General features: G+C 43.6%; 2 protein-coding genes across 2 annotated transcripts in view; one reads left to right on the top strand and one right to left on the bottom strand.

Moving 5' to 3' along the window:
- BRWD3 (bromodomain and WD repeat-containing protein) overlaps positions 1 to 20,288 on the top strand; it is a 47,427-nt gene extending 27,139 nt beyond the window's left edge. Inside the window, exons 22-37 of the mRNA XM_088265178.1 lie at positions 616 to 809; positions 2,402 to 2,568; positions 3,192 to 3,331; positions 3,868 to 3,975; positions 4,490 to 4,641; positions 5,699 to 5,789; positions 6,534 to 6,660; positions 6,782 to 6,933; positions 9,374 to 9,473; positions 10,394 to 10,543; positions 10,992 to 11,164; positions 12,588 to 12,664; positions 13,922 to 14,086; positions 15,395 to 15,485; positions 16,151 to 16,300; positions 17,797 to 20,288. Of these exons, the coding sequence (XP_088121304.1) occupies positions 616 to 809; positions 2,402 to 2,568; positions 3,192 to 3,331; positions 3,868 to 3,975; positions 4,490 to 4,641; positions 5,699 to 5,789; positions 6,534 to 6,660; positions 6,782 to 6,933; positions 9,374 to 9,473; positions 10,394 to 10,543; positions 10,992 to 11,164; positions 12,588 to 12,664; positions 13,922 to 14,086; positions 15,395 to 15,485; positions 16,151 to 16,300; positions 17,797 to 17,973 (2,214 nt within the window). The 3' untranslated portion in view covers positions 17,974 to 20,288. The remainder of the gene's footprint in view (positions 1 to 615; positions 810 to 2,401; positions 2,569 to 3,191; positions 3,332 to 3,867; positions 3,976 to 4,489; positions 4,642 to 5,698; positions 5,790 to 6,533; positions 6,661 to 6,781; positions 6,934 to 9,373; positions 9,474 to 10,393; positions 10,544 to 10,991; positions 11,165 to 12,587; positions 12,665 to 13,921; positions 14,087 to 15,394; positions 15,486 to 16,150; positions 16,301 to 17,796) is intronic.
- LOC148306370 (uncharacterized) lies at positions 20,283 to 26,959 on the bottom strand. The gene is made up of 2 exons (XM_088265180.1): positions 26,481 to 26,959; positions 20,283 to 25,464 (listed from the first exon to the last, which is right to left on the bottom strand). Exons 1-2 carry the CDS (start codon positions 26,847 to 26,849, stop codon positions 24,115 to 24,117), a joined length of 1,719 nt encoding a protein of 572 aa, XP_088121306.1. The 5' UTR covers positions 26,850 to 26,959; the 3' UTR covers positions 20,283 to 24,114.
- Positions 26,960 to 27,137: the final 178 nt, after the last annotated feature.

Genomic DNA, 27,137 nt, shown 5'->3' on the forward strand with positions numbered 1-27,137 from the left:
ACCAGTCCACGGTAATGTTGAATAAATATTACAGTGAAAAAATCACTTATATTTATTTTACCCCCTTTGGGAATCGAACCCGGGACCTCCAGAACGGTAGCCGAGCGTGCTGACCATCACACTACGGAGGTAGACCAAGTCACCATATATGTCACATAATAAATACATCATGCATTGATTTCCTCGCGAGCAGACAGCGTTTCTGCTGCACCCTTTGGGGAATACGTGCCCAGTGTTGGGAGTCTCGGTGCAGGGAGTCACCCCACTGTCTGGTACACCCGCGCATATACCGTTTCAATAGTACTAGGTCCGCCACCGTAGTGCAATGGTCAGCGTGCTCGGCTACCGTTCTGCAGGTCCCGGGTTCCATTCTCAGGGGTGGGGTGTCAAATAAATATAAGTAATTTTTTCACTCTTATATTAATTCAATAATACCTTTTTCGGAGGGCTGATCACGTTTCTTTCATGTGTTAACGATCAAAACAACACTGGTTTTATATGATGCAGTGCCCTATGCACCATTGGGGTGCGGATAAGGGTTTTATTATTATTATTATTATAAAATGTACCAAAGTAGCGGTGTTGCCCTGTATAACGAGGGAAGGACACTTGCAGGAGTGCGAGCAGGTGAAGGTGGTGGGCATCAAGTACGTGATCCGGCCGCCGCGGCTGGTCTGCCTCAAGCTGCAGCTGGACGGGGGCGCGCACTTCACCGTGCGCTACCACGACATCCCCGACGTGCTGGACTTCCTCGTGCTGCGCCAGACCTGCGACGCGGCGGCCGCGCGGCGCTGGGCCCCCGGAGACAGGTACTCCTTCTTCTTCGCGAGCCCTGCCCTCTTCCCCCCTTCTTTCCGTTTCCTCCGGGCGGTTTCTACCCCCCACCGCCTCCGTAGTGCAATGGTCAGCGCGCTCGGCTACCGTTCTGAAGGTCCCGGCTTCGATTCCCGGGGTTGAGTCAATGACGCGGAATGCATCGAAACACGTGTCACAGTGGATTTTAAGAAATAGTAGTATTTACTAAGTAAAACAATCATTAAAAATTGATAGATTTTACCACAAAGTGACTGCCAAATCAATTAACGAAGTGATTTTTTCACTCTAATATTTATTTCATATCATCCTGGACTGGTACCTGAAGCGGAGGGCTGATCACCTTTCCTGCAAGCGTTTAACGATCAGGATAAAACTGCGTTTATATGATGCAGTGCCCTATGCACCATTGAGGTGCGAATAAGGGTTTGAAGATGTAGAAGATGACAGCGACTATGTCGTCGGACCATCTCTTTTGGGGTCTTCCCACACCTCTTTTGTTCTCTCAAAAATTATGAAATATAGGAAATATGTAGCACATATTTCCCTGATCCTGGCGTTTCTTATGCTATCTGTAAGACTCTTGCCTGATATGGTTGTTAGAGTCTTCATTTCTGACACTCTAAGCGCGCTTTTTGTGCCAACGGTGTTCCAAATTTCAATCCCATACGTCAGGATGGGTAGCGGACACCGTTGCCACAAAAAGCGCGCTTAGAGTGTCAGAAATTAAGACTCTAAGAAGTATATCAGGCAAGAGTCTCCGAGATAGAATAAGAAACGCCAGGATAAGGGAAATATGCGAGACGGAAGATGTCGTTAGGTGGGGAAGGCAAAGAAGGAGGCAATGGTATGCGCGTGTGAGGAGAATGGAACCATCCAGACTCCCCCACGTCGCACTGCACGGCTGACCCCATGGTAGGCGACTCCCGGGCAGACCACCAAAGAGATGGGTGGATAGCTGGGAATCGACGTCGCAGGAGGCTAATCCCTCTTAAAAACCGGCCACAAGGCCACAACAAGATGAAGAAGAAGATGATGGGTCGCACACGAACTGCGTAAATCTTGATTTGATAGAGCCTATTTTACTTTTTTCCACAGATAACCCCTTTCCGGTTAAGGTTTCTCATGGTTCCCTTGACACTAGGACAAATCGCTCACTCCTTTCAAGAATGTCATAAATCAAAAATCGGCAATTTTCAGTTGTGCATGTTTTCGGAATGTCCAGAAAATGTACTATATCCCAGCAAAAGCGGCATATTTTTAACTTAATATTTACCCGCTACAGGGCAGAAAGTGTTGTTTTTGCATTTTGAAGTAAAGGTAAAACTCTTATATTTGTTCAATATTACCCTGGACCGGTACCTGAAGCGGAGGGCTGATCACCTTTCCTTCATGTGTTAGCGATCAAGACAACACTGCGTTTATATGATGCAGTGCCCTATGCACCATTGGGGTGCGGATAGGGGTTTGAATATATTTTAGGCTTCCTGAGATTCCTTCTTTTCATATTAATTTATACATCACGAGGAACCCCTACTGTCCGCTCACGCAGGACAGGTAGTCTGACGTCGCGCGACTCTGCCCGCAGGTTCCGCTGCATGATCGACGACGGCTGGTGGACGGGCGCCGTGGTGGAGGGGGGCGCGGGGGAGGCGGCGGCCGGGGAGGGGCAGTTCCTGAGCCTGCGCGTGCGCTGGGACAACGGCGAGTACGAGCGCATGAGCCCCTGGGACCTGGAGCCCATCGACGACACGCGTGAGTCCACCACACTCCCCCACATCCCCGCATCTCCACATCCGCATAGCATGTCTGCAGTGTGACGGCTTGGATGAATGCAGTGTGACGGCTAGTATAACCACAGTATGGCAGCATATCTTGAGTGTAACAGCTAGTATAACTGAAGTGCGGTAGCATATGTTGAGTGTAACGGTTTGTATGAATGCAGTGCGACAGTATAACTTGTTATTACATTACGTTACAGTATAAGGCTTAGTATAGCTGCAGTGTGACAGTTAGTATAACTGACGTGTGACAGTATATCTGCAGTGTGACGGTTAGTATAACTTAAGTGTGACGGCTAGTATAACCGAAGTGTGACAGTTAGTACAACTGGAGTGTGACGGTTAGTATATCTGCAGTGTGACGGTTAGTATAACCAAAGTGTGACAGTTAGTATAACTGAAGTGTGACATTTAGTACAACTAAAATGTGACGGTTAGTATATCTGCAGTGTGACGGTTAGTATAACCGAAGTGTGACAGTTAGTATAACTGAAGTATGACAGTAAAACTATAGTGTAACAGCTAATATAACTGCAGTGTAACAGCTAGTATAACTAAAGTGTAACAGCTTGTATAACTCGAGTGTTCTGTGGCCAGGTCTGCCCACGGAAGTGGGCGGGTGGGTGAGCGTCCTGCCGAGCGAGCTGGAGGCCGTGCTGTACCGGCCACGGCCCGAGGAGTGGCCCGGGGGGGACCGCGCCGCCGCCTGCCGGATGATCGCCACAGGACTCGACCAGGTGACCCATCTAATATATATCTATATATATATATATATATATATATATATATATATATATATATATTGTATATATATATATATATATATATATATATATATATATATATATATATATATATATATATATATATATGTATATTGTATATATATGCATGAATATTGAAGAGGCAAATATTGTTTGCAAGGACTGAGTGGTGTGGTGTTCTATTCTCTCTGCCTTCCTTTGCGGTAAGCGATGTGTTGGTTAGTTGACTAGTTGACTAGTTGGTTAGTTGGCTAGTTGACTAGTTGACTTTTTGGCTAGTGGGCTAGTAAGCTAGTTGGTTAGTTGGCTAGCTGGTTAGTTGTTCAATTGGCTACTTGGTTAGTTGATTAATTGGCTAGTTTGTTAGTTGATCAATTGGCTTTTTGGTTAGTCGATTATTTGGCTAGTAGGCTAATAGATTAATTGGCCTGTTGGTTAGTTGACTAGGTGGCTAGTGTGTTAGGTGGCTAGTTAGTTAATCGATGACGAGTCTCGTTGTGTTCCCGCAGGTGATGCTGCTGGCCATCGCGGAGCCCTTCGTGGCGCCCGTGGACCTGAGCGTGTACCCCACGTACGCGTACGTCGTGGAGTACCCCATCGACCTGTCCACCATCAAGGTAACCTGCGCACTCACACATCCTAACAAATATACCAAGAAGAATACCCAAATATGGTGTTGGGGCAAGAGCATACCCCCAAACAAAAGTGCTAGAGGTCCCAGGTTCGATTCCCAGGGAGGGGTGAAAATTAAAATTAATGAATTACGATTTTTTTCTTCTTCTAACCTTTATCCGCACCCAATGGTGCATAGGGTACTGCATCTTATTTACGCAGTGTTATCTTGATCGTTACTTGGATGAAGGCAAGCTGATCACTTCTGCGCTTCAGGGACCGTTCCGCAGTAGTATACTGCTAAGTGATCACTTAAACCAGCCTATGACGGTCGTAAGCCCTGTAAATGCCCAGACTTCCATATTCTTCTTCGTCTATGTCGAGATGTCAAAAAATAATGTAAAAAATGTTTGGCTGAACTAGTAAGATTCCGTAACGAATTATGCTCGTTACCAGAAGTTCCAGTGTATAGTTGAATCTGGAAAGGTTTTGATTGACTTTGTGTGTGGTCCCGGGCAGGCTCGCTTCGAGAACCACTTCTACCGGCGCGTGACGTCGGCGCAGTTCGACGTGCGCTACCTCGCCACCAACGCGGAGAAGTTCAACGTCACCCACTCGCACATCATCAAGCAGGCGCGCATCATCACCGACCTCTGCCTGCGCATCATCAGGTGACCTAAAACATGAGCGCGGTTTGCTTAACAACCTGCAAACATGAGCGCGGTTTGCTTAACAACCTGCAAACATGAGCGCGGTTTGCTTAACAACCTGCAAACATGAGCGCGGTTTGCTTAACAACCTGCAAACATGAGCGCGGTTTGCTTAACAACCTGCAAACATGAGCACAGTTTACTTAATTACCTGCAAACATGAGCACAATTTGTTTGACAACTCTTAAACATGAGCACGTATTGCGTAATGCAATTTGAGTTACTACTCTGAAGTGTGTGCTCAGTTTGCTTAACAACCTGAAAATATGAGCACGGTTTGCTCAACAACTCTCAAACATGAGCGCATATTGCGTAATGCTATTTGAATTACAACTCTTGAACATGAGTACAGTTTGCTTAACAATTCTAAACATGAGCGTGTTGTACAATTTGCATAAAAACTCTAAAACATTAGCACAGTTTGCGTAACAACTCTCAACCATGAGCACATTTTGTGTTACAACCCTCATAGCCATGTTGGTATAACAATCCTCAAACATGAACATGTAGTGCATTTTGTATAACAAACTAAAACATGAGCTCAGTTTCCTTAACAACTCTAAAAAATGAGCACATTTTTCCTTAACAACCCTCAGACATGAGCATAGTTTGTATAGCAACCCTCAGACATGAGCATAGTTTCCATAACAACCCTCAGACATGAGCACAGTTTTTATGAAAACCCCCAAACTGAACACAGTTTGCATAACAACCCCCAGACATGAGCATAGTTTGTATAGCAACCCCCAAACTGAACACAGTTTGCATAACAATCCTCAGACATGAGCCCAGTTTTCATAACAACCCTCAGACACGAGCATAGTTTATATAGCAACCCTCGGACATGAGCACAGTTTTCATAGCAACCCTCAGACACGAGCATAGTTTATATAGCAACCCTCAGACATGAGCACAGTTTCCATAGCAACCCTCAGACATGAGCATAGTTTCCACAGCAACCCTCAGACATGAGACACAACCATAAACACAAAAGTAAAACCATTATCTTTGTTTCCAGTGACCCCTTCGAGATCGATGTCCAGATGACCTACCACAGCTTGATGGAGTCCTACCAGTCCTCCGACTCGGACACTCCGCTGGCAAAACAGGTTCGTGGACCCGTCACCCGACTAGCTAACCGCACTGGTCTCAATCTTGCAGATTGGTCTGTAGCTACAGATGACATCTCTTTTCCCATTCTCTCCTATTTTCCGAAGTCCCTGTCAGGTCCTCATACGTGGAGCAGCCCATGTCTTCGTGTATTTGATTACGCATATTTATCGATTGTTGCGCGGTATGATGGATAGTATCGCCTTTGTTGTCATTTGAATAAATATAATAAAATAATTGACATTTTTTGACATCTCATCAAAGATGAAGAAGAGTATGGAAGTCTGGGCATTTACGGGGCCGACGACCGTCATAGGCTGGTTTGAGTGATCACTTTACACACGTGTAACATTCACCAATTCTACCCATTATTGACAACCACACTACTCAAATTCTTGGAAGTTCTATATATATGAACCAATTTAGAAACCTTGTTCTTGAATCACTAGAACTTCACTAGAGACATCTATTGGTGAGATGTAAAGAAGCTTTTTTACTAAGCAGAAACTCTTATATTAGTATGTGAGGTCAGAATCCTGGATTATAATGACACACATGAGAAACGCCAGAAAATACCATTTTCATTTTTATTATTTAAGCTTTTATTTGACCAGATAATTTATTTATAACGTTTTGAGTGTGTCCAAATACAAGTATTTGTTCGTCATTGTTCATCTCTGTCGAATCTACGGTGTAGTTCTGAGAGGTTTACGGATTAATTTATCAATTTTTTCTTATTCCAGGGTTCTTCCGGCAGGAAGGCGTCGTCCCGGGACTGGGCGTCCCGCTGCAGGAGGGTCCTCACCGGGCTGTTCGCCGCCTCCGACTCGGCCCCCTTCCGGGAGTCCGTCCCCGTGGACCAGCTGCCCGGTACGTCCCGGTTGGAGCACCCAGCCTCCAGACTTTGTATTATTGTATTATCCCCCTAAAATGATCTGGAAGGTTGGTAGTCGTCGCACCCCTACTCATGGCTCCTCCCCTCCCTTTACAGAGTACACGGCGGTGGTGGCGCGGCCCATGGACCTGGGCACGGTGCGCTCGCGGCTGGAGGCGGGGGGCTATTCCGACCCCGCGCAGTTCGCCAAGGACGTCCGGCTGGTCTTCAGCAACTCTAAGACCTACAACACCAACAAACGCAGCCGGGTGAGTGTTTTTTTTTATTAAAAAAAAATAATGTTTACATATAGAGATATTCGGTCCGCCTCCGTAGTGTAATGGTCAGCACGCTCGGCTACCGTTCTGGAGGTCCCGGGTTCCATTCCCAAGGGGGGTAAAATAAATATAAGTGATTTTTTCACTGTAATATTTATTCAATATCACCCTGGACTGGTACCTGAAGCGGAGGGCTGATCACCTTTCCTTCTTGTGTAATCGATCAAGATAACACTGCGTTTATATGACACAGTGCCCTATGCACCATTGGGGTACGGATAAGGGTTTTATTTATATTATTTTATATATAGATGATACCGAGAACTCATACGTGAAAGAAAGTGTCAATTAACACGTCTTACTCACTTATAACCCTTATCCGCACCCAATGTATCGCCTTGTGGTCCCGTGGTTAGTGTCGCGGACTCTTGAGTCAGAGCTTCTCGGTTGGAACCCACTCTACCACAATTTGATACCTATTTGTAATAATGAGCCGCTTAGACTCACAGAAATAATATGAAATTGAAATATTTGTGTAAATAATACAAAAACACAAATATTTATCTTTTAAAAAAAAAAAAAAAAAGGTGCATAGGGCACTGCACCGAATTTACGCAGTGTTATCTCGATCATTACTTACATGAAGGCGAGGTGATCGCTCTTGCGCTTCAGGAACCAGTCCAGAGTAATATTAAATAAATATGACGGTGTAAAATTAACACGACACTTGACAGTTATTGTCCTTGTTTCGGCCATCTCATAAATAATAAAAAAAATTGTTTAACTCAACCATAGATGGTGCTGAGAACTCACGCGCGAAAGAAAGTGTCAATCGATACATCTTATGCGGGAGGCGAGTGGAACTAATTGGGCATGTGGAACGTATGATGAGTGAAGAAAGAGTAAAATGAATCGTTAGGCGGATGTGGTTGCCAATAGAAGCAGCAGAAGACCGAGGAAAGCTTGGCTTGATCAAGTATTTCGTCGGAATAACTGTCTGTATGTATCCGCCTCCGCGGTGTAATGGTTAGCGTGTTTAGCTACCGTGCTGGAGGTCCCAGGTTCGACTCCGAAGAAGGTCAAAATAAATACTAGCGATTATTTGGCCCAATATTTATTTAATATTACCCTGGACTGGTCCCTGAAGCGCAGGAGTGATCACCTTGCCTTCGTGTATTAACGTCGTCAGTATTGGATGCGTTGAATGGTCTCTTTTATAAAATAAAATTTAACTTCACAAATTTTTGACTTCTTAACATAGATGAAGAAGAATATAGAAGTTCTGCATTTACAGGGCTTAGACTGGATTAGATTTTGGATTATTGGCTACAATAGTTTAGAGACTAGAAGTAATGTGTATTTGATGAGGCATTTCTATCCATTGTTGCGCGGTATGATGGATAGTCCTGAAATTATCCGGAGCATCGGTCTGTATGTTCCCGATAGTTAGCTAAGACAGCGTCGGCATAGATTGTTTCACATTCCTATACACAGGACCAACCTGCCGATGGTTATGCCTGTAGGAAGAGCTGCCGCTATGTTGAACAATATCTCATTGGATATTGATCTGTTCCATGTGTCTGAAGGAGTTTTCCGAAGAGGGATTCTTCTACACCTTTAGCAATACGGCTGTCCGAACTTAAAACACAGTAAGGGACATTTTTTTAGTAGTACATTTTTTTTGTATTTTTGGACTAAGTAGAATCTACTTAGTCCAAAAATGCAAGAAAAAATGTACTACAAAAAATGTCCCTTACTGTGTTTTGAGTTTGGTCAGCCGAATAGTCCTTGCATATATTTTATTTTAATGTATTTTTAATGTATACGATTAAAATGAAGACAATGTGAGGAGAATGGAACCATCCAGACTCCCCCACATCGCATTGTACGGCCAACCCCATGGTAGACGACTCCCGGGCAGACCACCAAAGAGATGGGCCGATAGCTGGGAATCGACGTCGCAGGAGGCTAATCCCTCTTAAAAACAGGCCGTAAGGCCTATAATAAGAAGAAGAAGAAGAAGATGTATACATTAATTGAAATAAATAAATTGTAAAATAAATTGAAATTGAAAAAATTTATTAACTGATCACATATTCTTCTTCGTCTATTCAGACTTCCATATTCTCCTTCATCTATGTTGAGATGTCCCAATCGGAGACGATCCATATTTGTGAACAAGTATTCGGACGCACTCAAAATGTTGTATCACTAATTTTTTTTATTTTCTCGTTTTGCAAACGAAGGCTCCAAACGGGGTAAGTGCTTACATATACTCCAATATTACACTGCAGCAATATCTCGAGATCCGCTCGCGCCTCCAGAAATAGTGCTATGCGTGATACACGCGTTCTAGTGTGCGGTGGCGTTTTATCCCTCTGCGGTTTTCAGCCCTCGTTATTTAATTTTTGTTTTCTTCTTCTCTGTTTAGATATTCGCGATGACCCTTCGTCTGGAGACGCTGTTCGAGACGCTGTTCCGGCCCGTCTACCGGAACTGGAAGTCTGCCAGGAGAAGGGATGGCACCAGGCGTGAGTCGGCATTCTAGTCATATTTTATGAGCAAAACTCGGTTGATGTCAAACTTTGCATGAGCAATACTCGGTTGAATTCAATCTTTGCATGAGCAAAACTTGGTTGATGTCAAACTTTGAGCAAAACCCGGTTATTGTTTGATTTTCTGTAAAAACTCAATTTTTGTCATACTTTGTAGTTGCGAGGCTTGGTATTGTCAAATTTTGTATGAGCGAAACCCGGTTTTGTCTAATTTTCTGTTGAAAAATTCGGTTGTTGACGTACTTTGTAACTACAAGGCTAGGTTGAAGTCAAACTTTGTACAGGCAAAATCCGGTTATTGCTTTAAAATTGCAAAACTCGGTTGTTGTCATACTTTCTAATTGCAAGGCTCGGTTGAAGTCAAATTTTTATACGAGCAATACTCGGTTGTTCTCTAATTTTTCCAAAAATACTTGGTTGTTGTCATACTCTGTAATTGCAAAGGTCGGGCGATGTCATACTTTGTATGAGTGTTATGTGAAATACTTGTTCACAAATCTGGATTTTAATTTTGGAAGTTATTTTTACACTTTGACATCTCAACATAGACGAAGAAGAATATGGAAGTCTGGGTGAACTCTATATCTACAAGTTCCAAGAATTTGAGTTGAATTTGAACATCATATATAGAAGTTACAAAATTTTTAGTAGTATGGTTCTCAATCATGGGTAAAATTGGTTTCGAATTTGAACAATATATCCTAGAACTTTCATGAATTTGAGTAGTGCGGTTGTCAATAATGGGTAGAATGGGTGAATGTTACACGCGTGTAAAGTGATCACTTGACCAGCCTATGAGAGTTCACAAGCCCTGTAAATGCCCATATTCTTCTTTATGTATGTTGAGATGCCAAAGGTGTGGAGATGGAGATGTCGCTAACGGCGGAGTGTTGCAGTGACGGACTCCTCGGGCGGCGGCACCTCGGAGGGCTCGGAGGGCACGGAGGGGGGCCCCCGGGGCGGGCCGTCCAATGGCTACTCGCACGGGCCCCCGGACGACAGCTGGGACAGCGACGCGCCCCTCCGCGGGGCGCACACCTACAAGGGTGAGATATTATCCATTGTCCATATCTTCATTACATAATATATATATCCCTCTCTGGTTTCACTAATCCCTCTCTGTATCACACTAATCCCTCTCTGTATCACACTAATCCCTCTCTGGTTTCACTAATCCCACTCTGTATCACACTAATCCCTCTCTGGTTTCACTAATCTCACTTTGTATCACACTCATCCCTCTCTGTTTCCACTAATCCCTCTCTGTGTCACACTTATCCCTCACTGTGAGCTACTCGGCTGTCCAAACTTAAAACACAGTAAGGGACATTTTTTGTAGTAGGTTTTTTTTTTGTATTTTTGGACTAAGTAGAATCTACTTATTCCAAAAATCCAAAAAAAATGTACTACAAAAAAATGTCCCTTACTGTGTTTTGAGTTTGAACAGCTGCGCTAATCTCTCTCTGTATCACACTAATCCCTCTCTGTCCGCAGGCAAGGGCAAGGGCAAGCGCTCGGCGCCCTCGGCGCAGGAGGCGCCGGCGCGGGAGCCCCGCAGGCGCGCGGCCGCGCCCCAGGGGCGCCCCGGCGCGCCCGGCACGTGGGACAGCGAGGAGGACAGCGTGGCGCGCGACAGCGGCGACAGCTACAAGCCCAGCCGGAGAACGGTGAGCCGGAACACCCGACTTTTAGCCCTAGACTAGAATAGACTCTAAGACTGACCACCTTAACGCAGACTGCCTTAACGCAATGATCGGCAAACTTATTAGGTAAAGATTTTTTCAGGGCCGTGCAAAAATTTTCCATTCATATTAGGTTTTTTTTTCCAACAAGTTCTCCAACATTTTGAGTGTGTACAAATACTTGTTCACAAATCTGGATTATCTCCAATTACAGAAAGTTTTTTTCATATTATTTTTTGACATCTCATCAAAGATGAAGAGGAATACGTAAGTCTGGGAATTTACGGGGCTATGCTATTTGGGCATCGGAGGCGTCCGCCTCCGTAGTGTAATGGTCAGCACGCTCGGCTACCGTTCTGGAGGTCCCGGGTTTGATTCCCAAGGGGGGTAAAATAAATATAAGTGATTTTTTCACTGTAATATTTATTCAATATTACCATGGACTGGTACCTGAAGCGCAGGGCTGATCATCCTTCCTTCATGTGTAAAAACGATCAAGATAACACTGCGCTTATATGACACAGTGTCCTATGCACCATTGGGGTGCGGATAAGGGTTTTATATGGTATTTGGGCATGTAGAACGAATGAGTGAGGAAAGATCGCTAAAACAAATTTACGAGGCGAATGTAATTGGAAAGAGGAGCGCAGCAGGAGGGTATGTATGAGGAGATGCATGAACGTGGAAGAGGCGAAGAATGTTTGCAAAGACAGAGTGGTGTGGCGTTCTATTCTCTCTGCCTACCCCTGCGGGGAAGCGGCGTGACATTTAGTTAGTTAGTTACATTAAAACTATTTTGTTTCCGCGAAAAGTAAGCTGTGATATTCTTCATCAACAATATGTTATAAATTGATACAAATATAAAGCATGCATTGCGTAAATGAAAAGATAAAATATTAATTTATTTTTTAATTGCACGCACCCCTACTTTATTTCTTTCAACACCGGATGTCGGCAGTTATATGGATGAGACTTTTGAGACCTTTGATTGGCAAACGAGAAAATCAAAGTACATAAAGCCAAGTCAGGGAATATCCTTTAAAATTTTGATTTTTACTAATTTTTCCGGCTCCGTGGTGTAATGGTCAGCGTGTTTAGCTGCCGTGCTGGAGGTCCCGGGTTCGATTCCCAGGGGGGGTGAAAATAAATATTAGTGATTTTACGCTGTAATATTTATTTAATATTACCCTGGACTGGTTCCTGAAGCGCAAGAGTGATCACCTTGCTTTCATGTAAGTAATGATCAAGATAACACTGCGTCAATTCGATGCAGTGCCCTATGCACCATTGTGTGTGGATAATAGTTATAAGTAAGTAATTTTGAACAGACATGCTTTCCCCGTCTCCACACTGATAAACTTCTTCCTCTATGTTGAATCGTCTATATTTAAACTTGTTCTCTTTACAGATTAAGAGAAAAAACGGCCGCCCTAGCGGGAAGGTCAAGCATAAGCATAGCAGAAAACGACCCAAAGTCAAAAGACGGTAAGTGCCCCGAACAAACTGACGATGACTTGCACAGTCTTACCCGCACACCCACTCCTTTCAACAACGTTATATATCAAAAAACTTGATTTTTCTGGAGAAGTTTAAAAATATAGTAAAATGTATTAAAAATAAATATCAAGCCACTTACTGGACTTTTTACTGTGCAACAGATCTTTTTAGGTAAAATTTGAAAGTATTTTCTCCATTTGAAAAATATTTAGTATATTTAAAAAAATAATTAAACAATACCTTTTCTTCGAAATGCGAAAACAACACTTTCTGCCCTGTAGCGGGTAAATATTAAGTTAAAAATATGCCGCTTTTGCTGGGATATAGTACATTTTCTGGGCATTCCGAAAACATGCACAACTGAAAATTGACAATTTTTGATATGTGACGTTGTTGAAGGGAGTGAGCGATGTATGATACCATCTCTGGTAACAGTTCCTTATGAACTAGCATGGAAAGGTCCTCATCCAGGCTTCTGCAACGCTCTTCCAGCTGTTGTCTTAGAAGTCTGAACAGTCTGCCAACTTACTATTATCCTCGGCTCTACCCGACCCACTTCCTCCAGGGTATGCTCGGCTACAACAGTCTACAGACTAGAAGGAATGTGTATTTGATGAGGCATTTCTATCCATTGTTGCGCGGTATGATGGATAATCCTGAAACTATCCGGAGCATCGGTCTGTATGTTCCCGATAGTTACCTAAGACAGCGTCGGCATAGATTGTTTCCCATTCCTATACACAGGACCAACCTGCCGATGGTTATGCCTGTAGGAAGAGCTACCGCTATGTTGAACAATATCTCGTTGGATATTGATCTGTTCCATGTGTCTGAAGGAGTTTTCCGAAGCGGGATTCTTCTACACCTTTACCAATCGGCTGTCCAAACTTAAAACACAGTAAGGGACATTTTTTTTAGTAGGTTTTTTTGCATTTTTTGACTAAGTAGAATCTACTTAGTCCAAAAATGCAAACAAAAAAAAAACGTACTACGAAAAAAATGTCTTACTGTGTTTTGAGTTTGGACAGCCGAATAGTTCTTGCATGTTTTCGATTTTTGTATGTATTTTAATATATACGCTTTAAATTTTTTAGTATGTAATGTACATATATGTTAATTGAAAATAAATCAATTTTAAATTTAAAATTGAAATTACCTTGTTGCCCACTGGCCTACACTGGGGTACAAGGTATGTTCCCTAGTGTGGGCCGGTGGAGAACTGACCTCGTGTGTGCTCGTGTTTAGCGCGCGGCGCAGCAGCGGCGAGGAGAGCTCGGCGGGCGAGTCGGGCGCGTGGCGCGGGGGCGGCGGGGGGCGCTACGAGAGCGACCACTCCTTCCAGCCGCGCCCGCCCACCCCGGCCGCCGCCGGCACGGAGAGCGACAGCGACACCCCCCTCGGCAACATGAGGTACTCCCTTCTCCCTTCCAACTTCTCTTCGTCATTCATTCAAACCCTTATCCACACCCCAATGATGCATAGGGCACTGCATTATACAAGCGCGGTGTTTTCTTGATCGTTAACACATGAAGGAAAGGCGATCAGCCCTCCGCTTCAGGTACCAGTCCAGGGTAATATGGAATAAATATTACGGTGAAAAAATCACTTATTTGACCCCCCTGGGAATCGAACCCGGGACCTCCAGAACGGTAGCCGAGCGTGCTGACCATTACACTACGGAGGCGGACAATTTTATATTCTTCTTCTTCTAACCCATATCCGCGCCCCAATGGTGCATAGGGCACTGCATAAATGATGAATATTTAAAGAATGCACTCTGTGCTTAGTCATTTTTACTTTTATGTTTTTGTACAGAAATGTTAGTAATATTATATAGTATCTTCTTGGCTACCATGCCTGAGACCCCGGGTTCGATTCCCAAGATGGTCGAAGAGTCAAACATAAGTGATTTTTCGCTCTAATATTTATTCAATATTACACTGGATTGGTGCCTGAAGCGGAGGGCCGATCACCTTTCCTTTGTGTATTCAATGATCAAGATAACACTGCTTCTATAGAATGCAGTGCCCTATGCACCATCGGGTTCGGATAAGGGTTAGAAGGTAAAAAGCAAGTGTTTTCATTTATAATTCTTTTTTAAAAGGAATAACCCGCAAAGCTTCTATTTGATGCTTGTCTGCAGGTAGGATAGTGAGTATAGGGAAGGTAACTAACTAACTAACCATCACACCGCTTCTCCGCAGGGGTAGGCAGAGAGAATAGAGCGCCACACCACTCTGTCCTTGCAAACATTCTTCGCCTCTTCCACGTTCATGTATCTCCTCATACATACCCGCCGATTGTTACGACTCCTAACCTGATCACTTTCAAGTATTTGGCATACCTGATCGTGCCATGTTTTTCTCGGTCTTCCTCTGCTTCTTTTCCCACCAACATTCGCCTCATAAATTTGTTTTACCGTTCTTTCCTCACTCATTCGTTCTACATGTCCAAACCATCTCAACACACCTTTCTTAATTTTATCGATAATGCTATAGGGGATGCGATATAGGGAAGGTAAATGTGAAAAATACATCACAAACACCCAGACCAATTGAAAATAAATCTTTCTTGAATTTATTTTGCACTTGGCGGGAATTGAACCCGCAACGCCAGTTTTGCAGTCGAACGTCTATCCAACCACGTCGCGGCGTCTGTCAACGTTGAACGTAAGATTGTGACGCAATTTTTAAATATTTTTTTTTGTGCTGTTCCCAGGAGACTGGACACGTCCCGCTCCGGAAACGACGCTCCGTCGACGTCTTCGCACGTGCCGCAGCGCTTCGCCGTGCACTCGGACGAGTCCAGGGTGAGTACCCCCCACCCCCCCCTTCGGGGCCACCGCCCTGCTATTGCAGAGCCATCCTGGGGGGCGTATCAGCCTTCCCACACAGTACTCGAGGATACTTACACTTGTGAATCTATACTATGATGGAATGATAGCTTGGCTCGAAGATGTGCCTGATACTATGAAAGAGTGATAGCTTGTCCCAAAATTGTGCCTGATACTATGATGAAGTGATAGCTTTGCCCACAATTGTGCCTGATACTATGATGGACTGATAGCTTGTTCCACAGTTGTGCCTGAAACTATGATGGAGTGATAGCTTGTCCCACAGTTGTGCCTGATACTATGATGGAGTGATAGATTGTTCCACAATTGTATCTGATAATATACTTTAGTGATAGCTTGTTTCACGATTGTATCTGATACCATGATGGAGTGATAGCTTTGCCCACAATTGTGCCTGATACTATGATGGAGTGATAGCTTTGCCCACAATTGTGCCTGATACTATGATGGAGTGATAGCTATGCCCACAATTGTGCCTGATACTATGATGGAGTGATAGCTTGTCCCACCGAAGTGTCACCAGACACAGCACATAGTATCGGCACTATATTGGAGTGCCAGCTTGTCCCGCAGTCTATGACGGATTGATGTGGCGATGTCTCACGTGTGTGGTTGCGCAGGCGGGGCCGTCGGGGTCGAGCGAGCGCGCGCGGCGCCCGGCGCGGGACTCGAAGCGGCCGCGCTACAACGAGGACAGCGAGGAGGATAGCATCGCCGCCATCAGCAAGCGCCTGCGCGCGCATTTGCGCCCGCGCACCAACGCCATCACGGTAAGGAAACGTACAAACTGCACGGAAACACGTTCGAACGTCTGAGGCATTACTATCCATCATTAGAATCCCAGGACTTCTGGAGATACCGAGAGACCTCCCCATTCGCACAAATCACCTGTAACTAAATACCACTTACTCATATTAACGACATTTTGAGTGTGTCCAAATACTTGTTCACAAAATCTGGATTATCTCCAATTACAGGAGTTATTTTCATATTATTTTTGACATCTCATCGAAGATGAAGAAGAATATGGAAGTCTGGGCATTTACGGGGCTGACGACCGTCATAGGCTGGTTTAAGTGATCACTTTACACACGTGTAACATTCACCAATTCTACCCATTATTGACAACCACACTAATCAAATTCTCGGAAGTTCTATATATATGAACCAATTTAGAAACCTTGTTCTTGAATCACTAGAACTTCACTAGAGACATCTATTGGTGAGATGTAAAGAAGCTTTTTAATAAGCAGAAATTCTTACATTAGTATGTGAGGTCCGAATCCTGGATTATAATCACACACATGAGAAACCAATAGATGTCTGTAGTGAAATTCTAGTGATTCATGAACAAGGTTTCTACATTGGTTCATGTATATAGAACTTCCAAGAATTCGATTAGTGTGGTTGTCAATAATGGGTAGAATTGGTGAATGTTACACGTGTGTAAAGTGATCACTTAAACCAGCCTATGACGGTCGTCAGCCCCGTGAATGCCCAGACTTCCATATTCTTCTCCATCTTTGATGAGATGTCAAAAAATAATACTCATATTAACACACCATCCTGCAGTAATTCCTTCTCTGTCCAAGCGGCCAGACTATGGAATGAATTACCTCTCCGCGTGAACAAACGCACCTTCTCTAATAACTTTCAAGAAACGTCTGAGACATTACTATCTATTATTAGAACCCTAACTGTCCATTAAACCTCCTCCCTCTACCTCCTTCCCTAAACTCCCTTTTTCCTTTGCCTTCCTTATTATCATCAATTTGGAATTTATGTTTTTTTTTACAATGTTCAAGTACTATCTTCCCTCTGATTGCAAACAGCTATATCGCTCACTTCTTTCAAGAACGTCATAATAAAAATCATCAATTTTCAATTGTATCTGTTTTCGGAATGCTCAGAAAACGTACTATATCCCAGCAAAAGCGGCATATTTTGAACTTTATATTTACCCGCTACAGGGCAGAAAATGTTGTTTTTGCATTTTGAAGAAAAGGTATTGTTTAATTATTTTTTTAAATATACAAAATATTTTTAAATGGAGAAAAAACATTCAGGTTTTACCTTAAAAGATCTGTTGCACAGTAAAAAGTTCAATAAGTGGCTTATAAGTTTAAAATATGCCGCTTTTGCTGGGATATAGTACATTTTCTGGGCATTCTGAAAACATGCACAACTGAAAATTGAAGATTTTTGATATATGACGTCGTTGAAAGTCTTATGTCCTCATTGTGTGTAACGGCGTGTGGTGTTGCAGCCGCGCCTGTCGCTGTCGGCGCTGCGCCCCGCGCGCGCCGCGGCGGCCTCGCCCCCGCGCGCCTCGCACAGCCGCGCCTGGCCGCCGCCGCGCGACGACTCCCCGCCCGCGCTCGTCAGCAGCCGCGGCCGCGTGCGCCGCCTCACGCCCAAGGCGCGCGGCCTGCTGCAGGACTAGCCGCCTGCTGACTGACCCAACCTAACCTAACCTAACCCGCTCCCAGTGTGAAATAGTATTCTGCCAAGCTGCTCAAAGGGACGCGTAACAGATCCGGAATGCCTTCCGACTGGGAGATGATTCAAGGGTCACCTAGACTTTCCTATCCGGGAACAAAACTACTCAAATACTTACTAAGGAGTTTTTCTATGATTGGTGTGGAACCATTTGTTTTTTAAAATAAATTTCTACAGCTGCTAAGCTAGCAGTCTGTGCCAGACAGTGTCTGGCACACATTCTGTGCCATTTTAGATGTAATGGCCGTCTGGCACACAAGCTGTGTTATTTTAGCCAGTGTAATGGCCGTCTGGCACACAGGCTGTGTCATTTTAGACAGTTTAGTGGCCATCTGGCATACGGTCTGTGTCATTTTAGACAGTGTAACGATCGGGCACACAGTCTGTGTCATTATAGACAGTGTAATGGCCGTCGGGCACACAGTCTGTGCCACCTTAAAAAATGTCAACCGACCGTCTAGCGCACATTTTTTTCTGCTATGGACGGCATGGTTTAATGGACGTATTGCACACATTCCGTGCCATATAAAGAGTTTCAAATGACCATCTGGCACACAGTCTGTGCCACTTTCGGCCGTGTGTAACGGCCATCTCGCATATATTCTGGGAGGCAACTTGCACTGTGCCTTGGACGGCGTACACCGGCCTTCCGGCACCAGACACCATCTCGAACTAGATTCAGTATCAAAATGTATTATACGACAATCTCTTTAATCTAAACTGACCCATCAAATCATAACAGTTTCAAACTCGCATTTTTCAATACAATTTTCTGTTTTTTACAAATTTTAAGTTAGTCATTTCCGCTAAGATTCACAAGACTGACGCATATTAAAATAGAGATGCTGAAGAAGACCGAGGAAAGCTCGGCACGATCCAGTGGGAATGATCGGCGGGTGTGTATGAGTAGATGCACGAATGCGGAAGAGGCGAAGATTGTTAACAAAGGCAGACTGGTGCGGCGTTCTATTCTCTCTGCCTACCCTAGCTAGTGAGGGAAGTTTGGGGCGATCCAAAATTACATTTTGAGTGTGTCCAAATCCTTGTTCACAAATCTGGGTTTCTCTGCCTAGTAGTCTCAACATAGAAGAATAAGAATGTGGAAGTCTGGGTATATACGGGGCTCACGACCCGTCGTAGGCTGGTTTGAGTGATCGCTTTACGCACGTGTGACATTCACCATTCTACCCATTATTGACGACCAGACATTTTTTTGGTTATACATATATGCGGGTTCCGAAAATTTGAGCAGTGTGGTTGTCCATCGTGCGTAGAATGAAGAATCTCGCACGCGTGTAAAAAGTGTTGACTCAAATCAGCCTACGGACAGGTCGCAAGCCCCGTAAATGCCCAGACTATCATATTCCTCTTTGTCTATGTTGAGATGTCAATATAAAATGGATACTTAGAAGAGAAAACCAGATTTGTGAACGAGGATATTCTTCGTCAAACCCTTATCCGCACCCCGATGGTGCATAGGGCACCGCGTCATATAAACGCAGTGTTATCTTGATCGTAAATCGTTAACACACGAAGGAAAGGTGATCAGCCCTCCGCTTCAGGTACCAGTCCAGGGTAATATTGAATAAATATTAGAGTGAAAAAATTGCTTATATTTATTTGAACCTCCACTGGGAGTTGAACTCGGGACCTGCAGAACGGTAGCCGAGCGTGCTGACCATTACACTGAGTATAAGGATTTTAAGGACACCCTCAAAATTTGTTGGTTTGGTGTTTGAATACAAGCACGGATGGCAGTACGAAAGCCATTGTAGAAAAAAAAATTCACAAGGCTTTAGTTATAAGCGCGGGTTTTCACGTACGCCCATACTTTTTTGAGCAACGTGATACTGTACAGGTCGATATATAAAGTCTTCTTTTATTGAAACATCTCTTTGAGATGCTAAATGAAAGTTTTATCAAGTCAACCACAGATGCTGCCAGCAAAACTCGAGCGCGAGACTTATGATGTACGTAAGAGTTCCAAAAATTTGAGTAATTGGCTGTAAATTGTAAACGGCGAATGTCACACGTGTGTAAAGTGATCACTTGACCGGCTTGTGACGGGTCGTAAGCCCTGTAAATAACCAGACTTGCGTATACCTTAAAAAAAATGTATATTAAGACTTGCAACCGGAGGTAGACGGTGAGGTGATCACTTCTTATTAACAGGAATGATTTTTGTAAAAATGTGTTTTTTTTTTTTAAGTGTTAAATTAATTAATGTAAAGATGTAATAAAATGATATTTTTGTGTTTATTTTTGGTTTTTTATTTTTCCTCATAACCTTCTTTCCAACAGACTCATTGATATCGCTCACTCCTTCCAACGTCATATATCAAAAAACTAAGTTTAAAAATATAATGCAATGAATTAACCTTTTAACCGCGTCAACTTTGTACCTGAGAGACGCCCGTACGCGGCGGTATTTCGCCGTTTTTTAAATGATTACTTTTATCATGTATTTAGTTAAGAAACAATTTATTTTCCTAAACAAAAACGTTCAGTGGGATTCATTGTGCCTTTTTGGTACTCTATAATACACTTGTGTCACATTATTCTTGTAATATATCGTAATATAAACAAATTAGATCGTAACATAAATAAATCAAAGCACGCATCGTGTGTCACTCTTACCCACTGGCGATGCGTAGCGTCGAGAGTGAGACAGATATAGGGCATGATTACGGCGCGGACTAATTACCGACCGCAAGAAAAATCAGGGATCTGTTCTTTTATTTATCCTTGTGATGTTACAAATTATTAGTCAGATATTTCAACAGATGTCATAAGGCCGAGGATTGACGTATTATTTTATCCAAAGTTCCACACCATGAACAAAATCCCTCCAAGTTGAACTGAGGTTGGAAACTTGGAGCAATGTAAAAACACATACGGTTATGTCAGCCGCGTACGGGGAATGTTTTGTGAAAACACATACGGTTATGTGAGCCGTGTGGATCCGGTTAAAAATAAAAATCAAGCCACTTATTGAACTTTTCACTGTGCAACAGATCTTTTTAGGTAAAACCTGAAGGTTTTTTCTCCATTTGAAAAATATTAAGTATATTTAAAAAAATAATTGAACGATACCTTTTCTTCAAAATGCGAAAACGACACTTTCTGCCCTGTAGCGGGTAAATATTAAGTTGAAAATATGCCGCTTTTGCTGGGATATAGTACATTTTCTGGGCATTCGGAAAACATGCACAACTGAAAATTGACGATTTTTGATATATGACGTTGTTGAAAGGAGTGAGCGGTGTGTCATCGTGAAAAGACTTATACCGCATCAATGCTTACAAATTATTTAATTATATTACGAAAATTTAATTTGACCCTCCCTTCGCGGTGTTGTGTGCCTTGTACACATTGCTTCTAATAACCAGAATATCTCTATACATATAATAAATACAACATTTTGAGTGTGTCCAAATACTTGTTCACAAAATCTGGATTATCTCCAATTACAGGAGTTATTTTCATATTATTTTTTGACATCTCATCAAAGATGAAGAAGAATATGGAAGTCTGAGCATTTATGGGGCTGACGACCGTCATAGGCTGGTTTAAGTGATCACACGTGTAACATTCACCAATTCTACCCATTATTGACAACCACACTACTCAAATTCTTGGAAGTTCTAAGTTGTTCACAAAATCTGGACTATCTCCAATTACAGGAGTCATTTTCGTATTATTTAAGCTTCTTTACATCTCACCAATAGATGTCTCTAGTGAAGTTCTAGTGATTCAAGAACAAGGTTTCTAAATTGGTTTATATATAAAGAACTTCCAAGAATTTGAGTAGTGTGGTTGTCAAGAATGGGTAGAATTGGTGAATGTTACACGTGTGTAAAGTGATCACTTAAACCAGCCTATGACGGTCGTCAGCCCTGTAAATGCCCAGACTTCCATATTCTTCTTCATCTTTGATGAGATGTCAAAAAAAAAAAATGATTAATCATTTATAGTAACGGATGCACAAATCTGTTTTTTTTCAATATGTAAATTATTTATATGTAATAACTTTTGAGAGTCCGAACGGGTGAAATATTTTTAGGATTCCTCCCCAACCGCATGGTATGTACGTCGAAATTGTTCAGGTAATGTTACGGCATTGTTTTTAGAGGTTGGGTCACTGCCATATTCTTCTTCATCTTTGATAAGATGTCAAAAAATAATATAATAAATACAAGGCTAAGATTTTAGGTATTCCTCCATAACATATTTACGCATTTGTTACGGTGCAATAATTCTAGCAACCTGAACTATGACCCTGTGCGCCCGCTAGGGGCAGGGCGGGGTGCACGCGGAGAATGTTTACGTTATCCCTTATGAGATTGAGGCAGGGAAGACTGCACACACTTGTCATTGTACTGTCATGGCGACCTGTGGAATAAACCGATTGCATCCTAATTACGAGTTATTATTACCTATACCCGAGTCCCGTAATACATTCATTTAAAAAACAATATTAATAATAATCAGAATTTATCGGGTACATCGGAGGTCCCTCTTCTCCGTCTTATTCCTCATTGCTGAGAGTTGTGACCCTTGCAGAAGCAATGACTCTTCTCCAGTTGTCCCTTGACTGCGCTGCACGTAGCGCTCCAACCACCGAGGTGCCTGCAGCTGCCTTAATTTGATCGGTCCATCGTGTGGGGGATCTTCCTCTCCCTCTCTTTCCCTCCAGGCTACTGATCACAACTAGTCGTTCCAGGCTATCCTCGTTCCCACGCGCAACGTGTCCAAAGAACTGGAGAATCCGCCGGGTACAGATATTGGCCAGAGTCAAGCCATCCAAGCGTAGTTCCTGGCGAATGGACTCATTGGTGTGTCTAGCTGTCCAACGACATCGGAGGTATTATATATATAAATAAACAGCGCGTGAAGAGTGTGCGGGAACCGCGACACTATATTCGCCTCTCACTCTTGCATACTTGTACTGTACAAGCCTGAGGAGCTCAAAGCTCAATGTTCTCTGACTAGCTAGCGAGCTAGTGGCAGTAGATCTAAGAGTGGACCTATGCTTGTTCCGTGAGCATTGCCAGATGGTTTTTTAATGTTTTCAGCAAATAAATCTAAATTATTATAATTTTTTACTTCATTTATAATTAATTAAGGGGATTAGCTATGAATGTCCGTATTTTTCAAATTTGAAAATAAAATAGGTAATTTTTCGTCCGCCTCCGTAGTGTAATGGTCAGCACGCTCAAATATCGTTCCGGAGGTCCCGGGTTCGATTCCCAGGGGGGTCAAATGAATATAAGTGATTTTTTCACTATAATATTTATTCGATTTTACCCTGGACTGGTACTTGAAGATGAGGGCTGATCACCTTTCCTTCATGTGTAAAACGATCAAGTTAACACTGCGTTCATATGAAGCAGTGCCCTATGCACCATTGGGGTGCGGATAAGGGTTTTATTATTATATTTATTATTAATTTTTTATTGTCTAGTGACTACCCAACACCGGGACGCGCGTTTTATTTTAGCACCGGAAGGGAAAGGTTTCATTGTATTTTTACATTTAAACAAGTGGAAATGACTAAAATAAGTCATTATTGAATTAAAATATATTTGTAATACATTCACTCTCTATAATGCTCTCTCCGATAGCGCTGTACTTATATTAAACGTTATTTATTTATTTATTGAATGGCTAAAGCCTTTAACATAATACAGTATCTAATATAAAAATACTCTAATAGAGAAACAAAAAGTCTGAAACATAAAATAATAATAAAATAACAAATAGTAAGCACTGGTCAATACCCGTCTCCTTCACACACTATCAGCGAGCAGCGAGAGAGAGTGAAACACAACGTTTACATTTATCCATTATAACATGGAGAAGAAATGCTGAGAAAGTACACACTTCAAGGAGGGTAACAATATATTAAATAAATCTATACCTTCAAAAGCATTGGCTAACATGTGAAGCCGCGGAATGGGAGAGAACATGGCATAGTTTGCATTATGTACAAATACTGCGAATACAGATTTTTGCCTAGTACCTCTTTGACATATTATACTCTTAGTTATCATACCTTATCGGTTATAGGGGGTTTTAATGCAAATTATTCCTTATTGACGCCGTGAATTACGGACATGTGCTGCATCAGCCGCCCGACGCTGGTGAACTTCCTGAGACAGACGTCGCAGCTGGGGGCCTCTTCGCTCGTCTTGGAGTACTTGGTGACCTTGGGGCGCGGCGCGGGGGCGGAATCCCCGTCCTCCAGAGGGCACGCGGGCGGGCGCCCCGTGTGCTCGTCCTGGAAGTGCTCGCGCAGCGCGAACGGCTCCGGGAAGCGGCGCCCGCACACGCCGCAGCACAGCAGGTTGTGCCGGCGCAGGTGCTCCGCGCGCGCCGCGAACGTGGCGAAGGGCGTGCAGCAGACCTCGCACTGCACGGAGTAGCGATGCGTCGATGCGTAGTGTGGCAGCAGCTCGGCCCGGCGCAGGCCGCCCGCCCCGCACAGCCCGCAGGCATATTCGCCGCGCCCGGCGCGCGAGAAGCGCCGCGCGTGGAGGCGCGCGTGCGCCGCCAGCTCCGCCCGCGCGGCGAACTGTTCCCCGCATATCTGGCAGTCCGTCTCCTCCAACTCCGTGAGAAACGCCGTTTCCTTGTCGAACCCGTCGTCGTAATTATCCGAATCTTCGTCAGGCTTGACTATCAAGAGATGGAAAGAGTCGTCGTCGTCCGCGCTGTCCAACACCGCTTGGTCAGTGAGGTTTCCCTCCTCATCGAATAGTTCGGACAGAGTTGTCACTTGATTCAGGGAGGATTTGTGCTGCGTGGCCAGATATCCGGAGAAGATGGTTTCATCCGGGAGCGCTTCGTCTTCTTCCCACTCCAGCCTCTTCACTTTAATGTGCGAGAACTGACTGAGGTCCGTTTTGATTCCGTTGTAAACATTTTTGACAGCGGTCCGAAGGGCTTGCAATTGAGAGGCAGAAATGTCCATCCCGCATACAGGCACGGTGTAGAACTGCAGGCAGAATTCGCCTTCCCGGTCGGATCCCGGATCCTCCGCAACCTCCCCGTCCTCCGCGTGTTCCTCTCGCTGGATATTCTTAAGACACACGTCGTCCCCGGAAGAGAAATCCGAGTTTTCGTCGTTGTTCTGCGTTCGGGCGTCGGAGTCCCGTCGCTTGCCCCGCGCCTTCTTGCCGCTCGTCGCGAGCTTGTGCCGGTCGAGGGAGCTCCTTATCCTCTTGAAGAGCACGGAGATGAACTTCTCAAAGACGTTGATGTCCCCCTTCCCGAAGAGGTCCAGGTTGAAGTTCTGCAGGCTCTGCCGGGAAGAGGTGAGCAGCCGACTGACGGCCTTGTACTTCTTCATGGCGATTAGTTCCTTGGAAATGGTTTCTATGTTGAGGATGGCTTTCCTCTGCTTGTACAGGAGTCTCTCATACTCCTGCGGGATCTGCAAAAAAATTATACAAACTCTGAACTTATACATATTTATATATAAACTGGCAGTATACAAAGGGGTTCTGGTTCCGATTCTAATGCATGGAAGTGAAAAGAGTTGGCAAAAGAAGGCTGAAAGTAGGCTGAATGGAGTCAAAATGCGATCTCTCAGAAGAATGTGCGACAAAACGATGTATGATAGATGTGCGAATAGTGAAATAAGGAAGGAATGCAAAGCTGAGACAAGCATTATCAATAAAATTAAGAAAGGTGTGTTGAGATGGTTTGGACATGTAGAACGAATGAGTGAGGAAAGAACGGTAAAACAATTTTATGAGGCTAATGTAATTAGAAAAAGGAGCAGAGGAAGACTGAGAAAAACTTGACATGATCAGGTATGCCAAATACTTGAAAGTGGTCAGGTTAGGAGCCGTAATAATCGTCGGGTATATATGAGGAAATGCATGAACGTGAAAGAGGCGAAGAATGTTTACAGAGTGGTGTGGCGTTCTATTCTCTCTGCCTTACCAGCGCGGGGAAGCGGCGTGATGGTTAGTTAGTTTGTTAGTTAATTATATTTATTTAACCCTTTTCCGCACCCCAATGGTGCAAAGAGCACTGAATCATTAATAAAACACAGTGTTATCTTGATCATTGATTAACACATGAAGGAAAGGTGATCAGCCCTTCGCTTCAGGTACCAGTCCAGGGTAATATTGAATAAATATTTCAGCGAAAAAATCACTTATATTTTTAGGTAAAATCTGAAGGTTTTTTCTCCATTTGAAAAATTTAATATAGTTAAAAAAAAATAATTAAACAAAACCTTTTCTTCAAAATGCAAAAACAACACTTTCTGCCCTGTAGCGGGTAAGTATTAAGTTAAAAATATGCCGCTTTTGCTAGGATAAAGTACATTTTCTGGGCATTCCGAAAACATGCACAACTGAAAATTGACGATTTTTGATTATGACGTTCTTGAAAGGAGTGAGCGATATATGAAATATGCAGTTATAATGAGAATATCACCTCTATCTCTTGGTGAAGATCTTTTATATGAGCTAGTAATTCTTTGAGCGTCTTGTTCCACTGGTTGCAGATATAGCACAGAAAAACATCGGAATTTTCGCTGGTAACGTTTTCTTCCCGCGCCCCCTTGCACGACAGCTGCTTCATCCTCAAATTCCCCTCCTCCTTGACGATCTGAATAACTATCCCCGGTTTGACCTGGTCGCAAGCGGCTTCCGGTTCCTCGGTTTTGAGCGCGGCCACGATGGGGATCTCGAAGACCGGCTCGCACGGCTCCACCTCTATCAGGGCGGCCGCCAGGGCGTCACACTTGGCCGCGAAGGAGTCGTCGGCCTTTTCTTGGCCGAATGTAGCCGTCCCTTTGTCCATCTTTACGAATTAGAACCGCGTAAAGAGAGTAAACAGTCGGCAAAACTCGCACACATCGCAGCGGCGGCTGTGGCGCCAAATTATACGTCAAGTTGACAGTGACAGAGAGTGAATTGTTGCCAGCTCTGAGGTGAAAAGTTCTTGAATTTTGTTGCCAGGTGGGAAGTGAAATGTTGGGAAAAAGTACTTACTTGCTTTTTCTAATAAAGGGGTAATTTTAGACATTCTCCGAGGGAGTCGAAGGTCTTTATATATGTAAATACACGATTCACTGTGGTTCACTATAGT

The sequence above is a fragment of the Brachycentrus maculatus genome, unplaced genomic scaffold (assembly GCF_059751285.1).
Source record: "Brachycentrus maculatus isolate JH-2025_06_01 unplaced genomic scaffold, ASM5975128v1 h1tg000243l, whole genome shotgun sequence".
In the NCBI taxonomy this organism is placed as follows: Eukaryota; Metazoa; Arthropoda; class Insecta; order Trichoptera; family Brachycentridae; genus Brachycentrus; species Brachycentrus maculatus.